At 51.0% G+C, this 14,178-nt stretch overlaps 1 protein-coding gene across 1 annotated transcript; it reads right to left on the bottom strand.

Annotated features, from left to right (window-relative positions):
• Positions 1-3,183: 3,183 nt before the first annotated feature.
• Positions 3,184-7,255, bottom strand: Klk4 (kallikrein related peptidase 4). Its single transcript, XM_041676738.1, has 5 exons — positions 7,195-7,255; positions 4,876-5,041; positions 4,383-4,633; positions 4,163-4,299; positions 3,184-3,360 (listed from the first exon to the last, which is right to left on the bottom strand). The coding sequence occupies exons 1-5, from the start codon at positions 7,253-7,255 to the stop codon at positions 3,184-3,186; spliced, it is 792 nt and encodes a 263-aa protein (XP_041532672.1).
• Positions 7,256-14,178: the final 6,923 nt, after the last annotated feature.

The following is a 14,178-nucleotide window of genomic DNA, read 5'->3' on the forward strand; positions in this document are numbered from 1 at the left end:
GGAATGGAACTATTAGGGGATGTGGCCTTGTCGGAGGAAGTATGTCTCTGTGGGAGTGGACTTTAAGGTTTCACATGTTCAGGCTATGCCCGGTGTGGTGGCTTCAGTTCACTTCCTGTTGCCTGTGGATCAAGATGTAGAACTCTCAGCTCCTTCTCCAGGCCCATGTCTACCTGCATGCTGCCATGCTCTCTTTGCCATGAAGATAGTGGATTAACCTCTGAAACTGTAGGCTAGCCCCAATTAAATGTTTCCTTTATAAAAGTTGGTATTGGTGTCTCTTCACAGCAATAGAAACCCTAACAGAAGTTAGTATTGCTGAGATAGGCCTAACCAATTTGTTTGGAGGAATGCGGACTTTGGTATTTTGGATTAAAAAAAGCAGTTGAATGCTTTAAAGGCTTAATGGGTCATCCTTGCAGGACCACAGAAGACAGTGGTGCTGAGTGAGAGCTGAACTGTGGTGGCCTGGCTAAGGGGGTTTCAAAGGAGAAGAATATTAGTATGCTGCCTAGAGACCAGTCTTGTGACATTTTGTTGAAGAATGGGAATGCTTTTTGCCTCTTCTGACAAGTCTAGCTGAGGCTAAAATGAAGGTTTGCATTAATTCTGTTGATGGAGGGAGTCTCAAAACAGCCTAGGGTTGACGCTGTGGTGTGGTTATTAGCTTTCACTCTTAGGAAGTTCTATAATGAAAATAAAAAACCTGAGCAAGGAAAGATACAAAATGTACAATTTGAAGAGAAAAGGGGCACAAGGAATTGGAATGGAGCTGAATCCTGTTTCCAAGGAGATAAACAGATTAAGAAATGGAATAAAGGGAGCGGAGACCTCAGGGCAAGATCCCACCCAGCCAAGCTTCCAACTTATGAAAAGGAATTAAAAAACAGCTTGTGTCTAGGTGTGGTGGTACGTGCCTTTAATCTCAGCTTTGAGGAGAGGAGTATAGATCTCTGAGTTCAAGGCCAGCCTGGTCTACGGAGCAAGTTCCAAGAAAGCCAAGCTTAGGCAGTGAAAGAAATCATGGAAAACAGGAAGCCAGTGAAGATGCAATTGTTCCAGCCCCAGTAAGCAGCAGAATTTTGGTAGCTTCAGACATATGGTTATGGCTTTGGAGTCAAGGATACAAGAAAGGGGTTATGTAATCCCCCTCTGTGACTAAGGAAAGCAACTGGAGTCAGGCATGTGTTCACGGGTGCCCTGAAATGGAGGCCCAGAGAGGTCACTGTGTGAAGCTGTGAAGATGAAGCCTGGATTGCCTTGGAGAACCCAAGGTGTTAAAGATGCCAGAGCTGTGGGGTAACTATCACCACCCAGCTGATCTGAAAAGTGTTACCCCCACTTTTTAAATTGATTTTATTGAGCTCTACATTTTTTCTACTCCCCTCCCTGCCTCTCCCTTCCCCTTTAACCCTCTCCCATGGTCCCCACGCTCCCAATTTACTCAGGAGATCTTGTCTTTTTCTACTTCCCATCTAGACTCTGAAGTGTGTTTTCACATCAGACATAGGAGAGCAGAGTTTGGAGTTTGCCCAGCTGGGTTTGGACTTGCTTTGGTCCAGTATTTCCAGTCGTTGTTTTGGGGTGGTAATGTATATCCTGTGTATATGTTGGAAGTATGTGATCTGTTTTTTGATTTTGATTTTATAGGGGATTACAGTTAAGAGATTACACATATCTCAGAAGAGACTTTGAACTTTGGACTTTTAAACACTGTTGAGATTGTGATAGACAATAGGAACTTTTGAAGTTGTATGAAATGCATTTTGCATTACATTATGGCTGCAAGTCTATGTGGACCAGGGAGTGGAATGTGGTGGTTTGAGCAGGAATGACCACCATAGTCTCGTGTTTGAATGTTTGGCCCACAGGGAGTGGCACTACTAGGGGGTGTGGCCTTGTTGGAGGAAGTATGTCACTGTACTAGTAGGCTTTAAGATTTCACACGTTCAGGCTACGCCCAGGGTGGGAGACTCAGTTCATTTTCTGTTGCCTGTGGATCAAGATGTGGAACTAAGTCTCAGCTCCTTTTCCAGAACCATGTCTGCCTGCATGTCGCCAAGCTCTCTGTCATGAAAATAGAGGATTAAGCCTCTGAAACTGTAGGCCAGCCCCAATTAAATGTTTTCCTTTATAAAAGTTGCCATGCTCATGGTGTCTCTTCACAGCATTAAAACCCTAATTAAGGCAACGGAGTCAGATTCCCAGAAACCATGTCCAGTGACTTACAACCTTCTGTAGCCCCACCTCCAGGGGATCTGCTACCTTCTTCTGGTCTCCATGGGCACGGTACTTACACACATGCGCGTGCGCGTGGGCACACACACACACACACAAACACATGTACATATAAACATAGATAAAAATAAAAAAGTAAATTTTAAAATCAAAGACAAAAACAAAAGCCGACCAGTCACAAGAGAGGTTGTAAAGCTGTGGTGTCTCTTCACATCACCAGCAGGTGACACCTATAATGCTGGTGTCTCTTCATGTCACCAGCAGGCAGCTACATAACAGCCCAGCGGCTTCCTGGCCTGTGCTTCCACTGCATGGGAAACCAAGACACGAAGAGGAAAAACCATGATGGAAAGGGAAGCAGGAGCACTTCAAACAGAACTGGGAGGACTTTTATTTGTGGATCCCTGAGAAGGAGACGAGGGGTGTCTGGGTGGGGGGGCAAACCTAACAGAGACAAGGCTGGATCAACACTGGGAGCACAGCACACAGAGAAAAATGCAGGTGGGTCCCATTCCTGAGTCTGAGGGAGGAAGCTGTGGTCTGGATCCCTTAGTCTGAGAGAGGAGATTGTGACCTGGACTCCTGAGTCTGAGGGAGGAGGCTGGGGTCTGAACTTAAGGGTGAGTCTGAGGGAGGAGGCTGGGGTCTGAACTTGAGGGTGGGTCTGAGGGAGGAGGCTGGGGTCTGAACTTGAGGGTGGGTCTGAAGGAGGAGGCTGGGGTCTGATCTTGAGAGTGTGTCTGAGGGAGGAGGCTGGGGTCTGAACTTGAGGGTGGGTCTGAGGGAGGAGGCTGGGGTCTGAACTTGAGGGTGGGTCCGAGGGAGGAGGCTGGGGTCTGAACTTGTGGGTGGGTCTGAGGGAGGAGGTTGGGGTCTGAACTTGTGGGTGGGTCCCATGGAAGAGGGTTGAGAGCAATCCAGAGTCTCTGTTTCCCTCAGCAGGCTTCATGTGGGCGGTGTGGTCAGTCCGTAGTTGGTCCGAATGGTGGTCTGGATCCAGTTAGTGAACTTGCAGAGATTGGTGTAGACACTTGGTATGCCAGGCTGTCCGCATTCTCCTTGTCCCATAGACACGAGCCCTTGCAGGGACCTGTTGCACACAATGGGACCGCCAGAGTCCCCCTGAGAGAGAGAGAGAGAGAGAGAGAGAGAGAGAGAGAATCCAGGAGAGCATGAGCTGAAGATAAACACGAAGTCCCAGAGCGTCCACCTCAGCATGGTAGACAGAGACAGGAGGAAGGCAGCGCATGCTCTTGGAAGAGGCTAGCGGTCACCTAAACAGGAGCCATGTGTCCACACAACCGGCTGCTTCCGAGGCTGGCTGTCTCCTCCAGGGCTTCCTTATCTGCCCCTCTGTTTCTGAGTTCTGTATAAATCTATGTCCTCTTCATTTGTCCTTTCTCAGACTGGCTATTTGTGCTTTTGGTTTTTCTCTAGGTCTATTTTTCTTTCTGTTCTGTAGCACTGGGAACAGAATCCAGTGCCTTTACCAAGGAACTCCACCACTGAGCCACACACCCCACCACTCGTTGGAGGACTTAGGTAGGTGTTTTGCACTGGTCTGTATTCCTAGCCATCTTTTTACATTTTATTCTGAGGCACAATCTCACTTAGCTGTCCAGGCGGGTCTTCCTTCTCAGCTCCCTGAGTGAACAGCCTTGCCTGGCTTCTGGGTCTCTGTTTCTGCCTCCCTCTTCCTCTCTACTCCCTTACCCCCTCCTCCTCTTCCTTTTGAGACAGGGTCTCACTTATATCTAGCTGGCCTTGAACTCATAGAGATCACCTGCCTCTGCCTCCCTGCTGGGATTAAAGAAGTGGCCGCCACACCTGGCTCTCTGCATTTCTTACATCCCATCTCAGAGTTCCTCAGGTGTACCTTCTGCATCTCCCCACCCCCATCTCCGTTCCATCCTCCGTATCTTACATTGCACGAGTCCTTTCGGTCCTGCCCTCCTCCAGCGCAGAACATGCTGAGGTGGTACACGGGGTCATAGAGCTGCCGGCAGGTCTCCTCTGACACCACTGACAGATTCACACACTGCAGCAGGCTGGGCAGTCTCCCTGGGACACAGAACGGAGGGTCAGTCCCTTTTGACTGGCTGGAAACCTTCTCAGAGAGGGTGGCCATGTCCCCAGGAGCTCACCGTTCCTTAGTCGACCCCAGCCAGAGACTAGGCAGGTATCCCCAGGGGTGGGGCACTGGGACGCCACAGGGATGCGCCTGATGATGTTAGACTCCATCACTGACTCGTTTAGCTTGATGAGCATGAGATCGTTGGCATAAGGAGGGTCATTGTAGTTCGGGTGCTGGATGGAGAGGTGGGCCTCTAACATCCGGCTGCCAGGCTCTTGGGAGCCTTCCAGGCTGTGCAGGCCCAGTCCCACGGTGTACGAACTGAGGATCACCCAGCAGGTGAGCTATGCAGCGGCACCTGGTCTCCCATCTCATCCTCCACCCTAAAGCAACAGTGACCTCCCCCTTTGCCTTTTCCTTCCCACTAACTAGACTGTCCTGGTCCAACTAGGTTGGGCTCCCCTCACACCTGTCAACGCTGTGGCTCCTTGAGCGCCCTCTGCTGGCCGAGGCTGATATTGCGACCCCTCCCCGCAGCATCCTGCCCAGCTACCCCCACTCACTCCTGTATGCAGTGTGCTGCTGACAGCACCCACTGAGGATGCACCAGGACGCCCGAGCAGAAAAATACATTGTCTTCTGAGAACAGTGCCGCCTGCCAGGGTTGCGAGTGTGGACGGCAGTCCTGGCCTTGTATGATCCGACCGCTGGCACTTGAGGCTAAGGATCCTGGGGATGGAGTAAGAATTGGGAGGTGTGGGGTGTGGAGCGGGGGCGTTTCATGGCTTCTAGGATGGGGAAAGGGTTCAGGGCGGAATCTGTGAGCACGGTCGGGATGAGAGCTCGGAGTTAAGGGGGTGATGTTTGAGTGAACGAATGTGATCAGAGGTTGCGGTGTTTGTGTGTTGGGGTGTGGATCTTGACTGGGAACAAGCTGTGGATCCTGGTTTAGAGCTCCTTCCCGTAGGGTCCGAGTGAAGGCGAGTGGTTGCAGCCGCAGGGCGAGGCCATGTCAGGACCCCAGTGCAAGAGGTAAGATTAGGGCTCTCCAGCTATCTCGGGATTTTAGGGTCTGGACCATGGCTGGGGACAGGTTCAGGATGAAGCCACAGGGTTCCTGGGGGCTAAGATTTAGTTCAGGGGCTTGATCAGGGCTTCAGGGGTGGAACCCGGGCTGGGGTCAGAATGAGAAAGCTGGGCCAGGTGTGGTGCATACACGTGGCTGGGGCTTCCCAGGTCCTGGGAGGAGCCATGGAGAAGGGAAGGAAGGTGCTTTGAAGGTGGGTGGTCAGGTCAGAGTGGACTGGACAGGGTGTCAATTAGGAATCAAGGTCCCCGACTCCTGAGAGGGGCTAGGGTTCACCACATAAACTGGGCAGTTTGGGGGACAGTCAGGAGGAGAATCCAGGACACAGGGAACAAGGTGTTACTTCAGAGATGTGGGCGCGGCTGGGGACAGGCAGAAGAGGCTGGGCCAAGAATTTTAGGGGAAGAATCTGGGAACAGGAGTATGGCTGAAACTTTGGGGTTCATAAGAGTCAGAGTCAGAGAGGGGAGAATTACCATGGAGGGGTTAGCAGAGTCAGGGCTGCATGGAAATTTAGGAGCTAGAAGGGACTAGTCTCTAGTCACCAAGCAAGTAGTGCCTGGAGTGAGTCAGGGCTCAGAGGGGTGGGGTCAGAACTCAGAGGGGTGTGGTCAGGACTCAGAAGGGTGGGATCAGGGCTCAGAGGAGTGTGGTCAGGGCTCAGAGGGGGTGTGGTCAGAACTCAGAGGGGTGGGGTCAGATCTCAGAGGGGTGTGGTCAGGGCTCAGAGGGGTGGGGTCAGATCTCAGAGGGGTGTGGTCAGGGCTCAGAAGGGTGGGGTCAGGGCTCAGAGGGGGTGTGGTCAGGGCTCAGAGGGGTGTGGTCGGGGCAGAGGGGTGTGGTCAGGACTCAGAGGGGTTGGGGTCAGGACTGAGAGGTGCTGGGGTCAGGGCTCAGAGGGGTGTGGTCAGGACTCAGAAGGGTGGGATTAGGGCTGAGAGTGGTGTGGTCAGGACTCAGAGGGGTGTGGTCAGGACTCAAATGGGTGGGGTCAAGGCTCAGAGGGGTTGGGGTCAGGGTTCAGAGGGGTAGGGTCAGGTTCCTTGAGAAGAGTTAAGGGTGGGGGGCTCATTAGGTTTGGGAGCCAGGATCAATTGTCAGGAGGGTGGGTCAGCTTAGAGTCTGAAGCTAGTCTTCTGGACCCAGGAACCATTTCTCTCACACGCAGAGCCATGCCAGGAGTCTTTCAGAACCAAAGCTCCTTCACTCAGCTGGCCCAGTCGAGATGAGACACCCAGGCAGCTATCCCAGGAGCTCTTCAGCTTTGTGGCATGGCTGTGCCTCCCTTGAGGCTCACCACGGTCGCACCCAGCCACAGCCCATCACCCAGACATCGTTATCCCAAAGGGGGCAGGGAGCTCCGCTGCTAGAGTGTTCACAGAGCATGCACAAAGCCTTGGGTTTAAATTCCATGTCACCTGGGCATGGTGGCGCACACCTGTAATCCCAGCACTTGGGAGATGGAGGCAGAAGGAGCAGAGGGTCAAGGCTGTTCTTAGCTTTAGTGGATTCAAGGCCAGCCTGGATGGGCTATGTAAGACTCATTAAAAATAAACAAATGGGCCAAGTATCGGCCCCAGCACCCAGGAGACAGACCTAGTCACCAGGAATGGGCACGATCCCATTTTTCCCTTAGAGCGGTCACTCATTCTCATGACCCACCCCACTCCAGCCCACTGTCAGCAGTCACTCCTTACTGCCGCATGGTAGTCAGAAGCAGGAAGACACTGAGTCACCTGGATGCTGGCTGACACTGTTCCCTCAGGCACATACCAGGACACACACACTCAGATACCTGTGACCCCAAGGATGAGATGCCCCAGGAACCAGCCCCAGGGGGTTCTTGCAGTGACCATCACGCTGGCTCCTGGAAAGGAAGACAGAGAATCTGGGGATGGTGATCCCAGTCTCTCCACCTCCCCGGATGTCCCCAAACTCTCTGCTTTGTTTATTGTGTTTTGGGAGAAAAAAGGGGAGGAGGAGGAAGCATCTGTCTAGGAATGGGCTGGTGAGGGGATGGAGAGATGGAGGCATAAAATTTCACTTAGGATATGTGGAAGACCCAGGCAGGAATTCAAGAGGTTTGGGCAGAGGCAGCCAGAGAGAGAGAGAGAGAGAGAGAGAGAGAGAGAGAGAGAGAGAACAAGATCTTTACCTCTGTACTCCGGAGTCTGCGATTCTGCGGCTGAGCTGAGCAGAGCTGCCACCCACAGGGGCCCCCACAGGGCTTATAAACCTCCTCAACTGGGGCTGGCCCTGCCCCCCAGGGGACACATTCTACGTCAGGTGCTGCAGACTCCAGCTCAAAGCCCGCAGGCTTCCTGATGGAGTCTGGGGCACAGGAAGGGAGCAGTGCCCAGATCAGTGCCCAGATCTCAGCCTCTCTTGCCTCTTTTCTCCCCACCTCATGTTTTTCATTCCTTCCTCCTCTCATGCCCCTTCTCTTATTCACTAAATAAAATTTCCCCTACATCACTCCCATATTCTTTTTCTTTGTGAGTTCCTGCCTGTGTGTCCTCCAAAAACTGCCTTAGCATCAAATCAGCCTGCATCTTGTACGTCCTTGGGAACGTTATTGTGACTTGCCTCTTGATTCTCCGTTTCCCCATGCATAGCACCAGGGTAACCATCACTCCATGTCTAGCTTGAATTCAGATAAGCCTGCAAACAGACCCTCCCTCTGCAGGTGTCCTGGTGCAGAGGCTTCTGGGAACCAGAGGGAGACAAAGGCATCCCTTAGTCAAGAGCAATCAAGCAACTGTCAGGCTTGGAGCTCTACACCAGGCCAGGGACCAGGAAGAATGAAGATGTCCCCTGTCCCGGTGAGGGTGGGAAGATAGACAATAAAGAAAACGCAGATGAATCAGAAAATAATAAATGGTAGTGTCTGATGAGGGGATATTTAAACCAGGAACCAGACGTCTATGAGGAAGAGTGAGGAGCAGGTAGGTGAGCGTTGCAGAGAAACATTGTTGGTGGACATTTCTGTGAAAAACAAGACAGACAAGGAAGCCTGTAGAAATGATTTAAGCATCAAGGTTTAAAGGCTTGTATGTTAAGCACAGCGGTAGAGGGAGTGACATGAATTTGTCTACTTTGTAAAATCACTCTTGGTGAGTAGTGACAGAGGTAGGGAGTAGAAGGGAGGACCATGCTGAGATGGAAAATGCTGAGATCCAGCGTGAGATGCTGCAGCCTAGTTGTGGTCCAGATTAGAGATGCTGTGGTCCAGAAGGGAGATCCTGAGGTCCAGTGTGAGATGCTGTAGATAGGAATTTGCTGTGGTCCAGATTAGAGATGCTGTGGTCCAGGAGGGAGATCCTGAGGTCCGTGTGAGATGCTGTAGCCTAGATTGGAGTTGCTGTGATCCAGGAGGGAGATCCTGAGGTCTGTGTGAGATACTGTAGATAGGAATTGCTGTGGTCCAGATCAGAGATGCTGTGGTCTAGAAGGGAGATCCTGAGGTCTAGTGTGAGATACTGTAGATAGGAATTGCTGTGGTCCAGATCAGAGATGCTGTGGTCCAGGAGGGAGATCCTGAGATCCAGTGTGAGATGCTGGGGTTAAAGTGGTAGTTCTTGGTACACACTGTGAGGGATGAGGCCAGTACTGAGGCCAGGGAGGCTAGCTAGAGGAAAGAGTAAAGAGGTGGGTGGCATTTTCTTTGTCTCTTTTCTCTCTGGAAACAGACTGAGACAGTGGAGGCATTTCTGGTCTCACATGATGGAGCTGTTTGCACTAAGATGGAAATCCACTTCCGATGGGCAGAATCAGTCTGAGGTGTGGGGTGCAGAGGGGTAGAGGCAAGGAGGGGCAGATGTGAGCCAAGAGGCCTGAGAGAGCAAACCACAAAAGGATGTGAAGGTCAGAGAGATGGAAACTTGGAGATCTGAAGATGGGAAGAAGCAGAAACACATACCCAGAGGGATACACAGCTGAGCCGCACCCCAGCCCCTCACTGGGGGTTTTTAGGTCATAGCTGTACTGCTCAGCCGCACCCCAGCCCCTCACTGGGCATTCTAGACAGGGGCTTTACTTTTGAGTCATGTCGTATCTCAGGTCCTTTGCTGCCTCTCTGTAGCATCCCAGGCATCTCCCAGAGCCCAGTGGGACAATTTAGGCACAGTTTTGTTCGTGTGTTAATTCTCCTAACATTCATTTCCTCTAGGCTGGGAGTCCGTTGAGGACAGATCCTTGTGTTTTGTTTTTTTCTGGTGAAGTTCACTATGGAGGGGTTGAATGGATGGGTACAGGTGGACAGATAGGAGCAAAGAGCACAGAGGTAGACGGAGAGGGAGACAGACGGACAGGGGAGACAGTTTCATTATTTAGTTATCTGCTGGGGAGCACAGCCTCTGTCCACCTTCAGGGCTTGCACACAGTAGGCCTGGAAGATTCCTTATCCATGGTACTTGGGCCAGAAGAAATTGGGATTATGGATTCCCTCCCTCTCTGTCTGTCTGTCTGTCTGTCTGTCTCTCTCTCTGTGCGTGAGCGTGCGTGTGTATAGATGTGTTCATGTGTGTGTGTGGGTGCACATGTGTGCAGGAAAACGTGTGGATCTAGGGGTCACCCTCAGCCATCACTCCTCAGTGTTACCCCCATATTTCTGAGACAGGGTCTCTCCAGGGACTGTAACTCCCCGATTCAGAGAGGCTGAGCCCCAGGGATCCTTCTGTTTCCGCCTCCCCAGGGCTGAGATTATAAGCACCACCACACATGGCTTTTTTTTAATTTTTTAATTTTTCTATCCATTTTCTGGGGATGGAACTCAAGTCCTCACGCCTAGAAGACAAGCGTTGTACCCACTGCTCCATCTTCTCAATCTAATTCTCAAGAATTTCCTAATACATGAGAAGTCAGAGAGAATGGGGCGATGGCTCAGTTACAATCCCATACAGCCTGGTTCCTGGTACTCACATTAGGTGGTTCACAAATGCCTGTAACTCCAGTTCCAGGGGGCCCCATGCTCTCTTCTGGCTTTCTTGGGCACTACATGCATGTGCATATCCCCCCCCCCCCCACACACTCTTAAATAAAACTAAAATATTTTAAAAACTATCACATTTATGTATTTACTTATTTATGCTATTTATATAATGTATGCCAGTGCACACTTTTCAAAGTCAGACGACAACTTGCGGAATTGGTTCTCTTCCTCTACCACGTGGGGCAAGGGGATGGAATATAAGCAACTTGACCACTGAGTCACCTTGGGCACCTCTTAAACTTTTTCTGAAACGTAGTCACTCTATAACTCAGACTGGCCTTGAAGTCCTGGCTTCCTAAGTGCTGAGAGTCGGTTTGCATACTCTTCCTAAAACGCTTTGTGACATGGGATTCGCCAGTTGAAGCTGTTGGTTTTGTGTAAAACATTAGATTTTGCCAGGCGGCGGTGGCGCACGCCTTTAATCCCAGTACTCAGGAGGCAGAGACAGGTGGATCTCTGAGATCAAGGCCAGACTGGTCTACAAAGTGAGTTCCAGGACAGCCAGGACTGTTACACAGAGAAAGCCTGTCTCGAAAAACCAAACCAAACCACCACTACCACCACCACCAACAAAACAAACAAACAAAAACCTTTAGATTCTGAAGTGTTTTTAGATTTCCTGACTTGGAGACCCCGAACCGCTGACTCATTTCCCTTTTGGTGACTCTGGATTAGAGAGGCCTGTACACTTCTTTTACAAATAAGGAAACTGAGGCACAGTGAGACAAATAAATACTGAAAGCCAGAGAAAGGCTGAGGCTGGGATTTAGATGGATCAGCAGAACAAGATGAGCTGGACAGAACCTGCACAGTGAGAAGGTGGCCAAAAGGTCAGACGCTGAGAAACTTGGGAGCTAGAGGGTAGCATAATAATAATAATAATAATAATAATTCAGAAACAGAAAGGAATACTACCATTTCTATATCACCTATCCCTTTGCATGTGTAGTTGGAATTGCTTTATAAACATAACCCCTGGAAGCCCAGTACTATGCCTCACTACGTAAAAGAGGAGACAGAAAGGTCAAGTGCAGTGAGCTTGAGAGGGAAGTGTGTGTTGATCACGTTGTTACCTGTCTCTCAGAGAACTGCAGTGCAGAGTTGGAAAGATGCCCTGCTCCTGCAGGGACACAGGATATGGGGGAGCCTGCCGCAACCCAGGCTGGACAGCCCTCATCTGATCCATCTTCCCTTACTTCTACACACAGGTGAGGTGCAGCTTGGGCAGGCAAAGACCGGAGGCTCCAGTATCTGGGGCAGGCTGCCAGACAGAGAGCATTCCTAGCAGGACTGGAAAAACAGGTTCTTCTGCTGCAGCAGGTGAGCCAGGCTCCCACAGAGGAGACTCTTCCATTCCTGGCTGGGGTCCTGATGGGGGCCCAGGCAGCATCAGGTGACTGGGTGGAAGCTTCAGCCCAGCCCCGGGCATCCAAATATCCAAAGAGTCTGGAATGTTCAGGAGGAAGCTCCACCCCAAGCCCCCTCTCCCCCATCTCTCTCCAAACGCCTCTGCATCTCAGAAAGCCTGCCAAATGATGACCCCTCCCCTAAAGATGCTCAAGACCACTCCCACAGGGTATTTAAACTGCTCCCCAGAAAACAAACACGTAGTTTTTTTGTCTTCCTTTCCTGCCTCCTCTCTGGGAGTCTGAAAGTCACCCGGGAGCATTGGTATCTATTAAAGCTGGGCTTTTTCTAATTCGGTTTGATTTGGTCTGATTTGCATCAGTGGAGAGATTTATTGGGATGCAGAAACTTTTCAGTGACTTGTTAAATTTTCCCTGCTAACCCTTCAAAGAACTGTAGGTTGAAGTTAATTTCAAGGGCAGGGACAGGTTCCGCCCCTGCTTTACTCAGGGACACTGAGCTGGCCTCCCACCTAATAAAGAGCAGTGTTTTCTGTCCTAAGTTGAACAAAGAGTGAGGGAGGCAGTGGACATTCCACATGGCTTCCAAAGAGAAGCCAGGACCAAGTTGGGGCAACCTCCAGAATCCCCTTAAGAAGTGAAAATGGGGAGACTTTGGAGGAGAGAGCTGGAGCTCTCAACAGCCTGGGGGAGGCTCTGGCCTAGAGCTGGCCCAGAGAACATAATTGGACCCCAACAGCGGGAAGGACCAGGAGTGAATGGGCAAGAAAAGAGGGGCCTCAGTAAACATTCCCACAGTCAGCTCAGAGGAGGCTGCTGGTGCCAGCTATAACGATGGGGCACACATATCACAGGGGGAACTGGGTTCTGTCCCTAGTCGCTCCCCAGAATATCACACCACTGAAAGTGCCCCAATTTAAAGTCACAGGAGAGCCTGCTACATCAAAACACCCAGGAAAGAGAGCCCAGGTGTGGCTCAGTGACAGAGCTCAGCGCAGGCCTGTGGACATGTCTCAGGGGTGCCTTCCTAGTGTGCACCAGGCCCCGGGTTGCACTCTGAGCATCACAGGGGAAATGTTTTTTTTGAAAAGAAAGGAAGTCTCAGCTATCCTGGGAGGAGCCACGGGGTCTTCACCTAGGCTTCTCCATGAGCCGGAGGAGCTAGAGCACTTAGTTCTGTTTTTATCACCGAATCTGGGCCCCATCACTCTGGTTAACACCACCAATGCTAAGAGGTGGTTCTTGCCTTGGTTTCTGTGCTCTCCCTTGCTAGCCTGCTGCATGGGGAGGCTTCCGTGTTGCCTGCCGTCCCCTCTGATCTGTGTAACCCAGACTTGGCTCCCTGGGGCCTCACGCTCTGCACATGGGGTTGAGCAGCTTTCTGAAATCAATGGCCACTTCTCCGGCTTTAGCAGGACACTGCACGAAAGGTCAGGAGGTTCTGAGTTGCTCTTGTAAAGATCACACATCAGTGAGCAATGCGGCGCACATTCACAGCCTTATCTCTCTCCAGAGTGTGAACCCAGGGGCATCTGACAGTTTTATCACATTTCCATTTCCTGTCTGACCCTTTTGACCCTAGCACACTAGAGATGGAGGGAGGGGTGGAAAGAGGGTGGGGATGGATAAAGAGAGATGTGGAGGTAAAGGGATCAGAGGCAAGAAAGTCAAAATTGACAATAAAAACAGGCAGAGCCATTCTCCTTTCAGGGCTTCGATTGTTGTGTTAAAGATCGATCATGGCCAAAAGCAACTTGGGCAGCAAAATGTTCATGTCACCTTGCAGGTCATGCTTCATCACTGAGGGAAGTTAGGGCAGGAGCCTGGAGGCAGGAGCTGAAGCAGAGACCATGGAGAAGCAAGTGAGCATCGTTCCTCCATGGCTTCCACTGTGTGTGCTGTGCCAGGCCTTTGGAACTGCTGGACTTTGGTTTTGCTTTGATCTGACGGGTGACTGACGGCTCTGGCTCTTCCCTTTTGAAGTAAGAAAGCATGTAACTCTTTTTGGCTTGACAGGAACCCCCAGCATGGCACTATTTCCCTTGCGGCAGATTGATTACATTGGACCACATCCATATTGGAGGAGACAGCGCTTTGTCTGTCTCCTGGGATATGTAGTTTTTCTGTCTGTGGGTTTGCCTTTCCTGGATGTAAATGCCTCTGCCAAGAGGACCATCCAGGAACTCACTTACAGAATGCCTTGTCTAACACCTTGGTCCTCCACCCAGCATTGCTTCTGTGGATTCCTCTTCTCAGCTAAGGAACTACGACAGTGGGATTATGCCCGTGGAATCCACTGGTCTTATTACACCACGCTGAAACAGTCGGACGGCTAGAGCCACGGAATGGCCTATATAACTCAACTGTTTTGGTTACCAGTCCTTTTTGTCCCTTTGGCCTTCTGGCTGCTGCACCTCATTTT

The sequence above is a fragment of the Microtus oregoni genome, unplaced genomic scaffold (genome assembly GCF_018167655.1).
Source record: "Microtus oregoni isolate MIOR12 unplaced genomic scaffold, Mior012 000000F_ref0000247, whole genome shotgun sequence".
NCBI classification, from domain to species: domain Eukaryota; kingdom Metazoa; phylum Chordata; class Mammalia; order Rodentia; family Cricetidae; genus Microtus; species Microtus oregoni.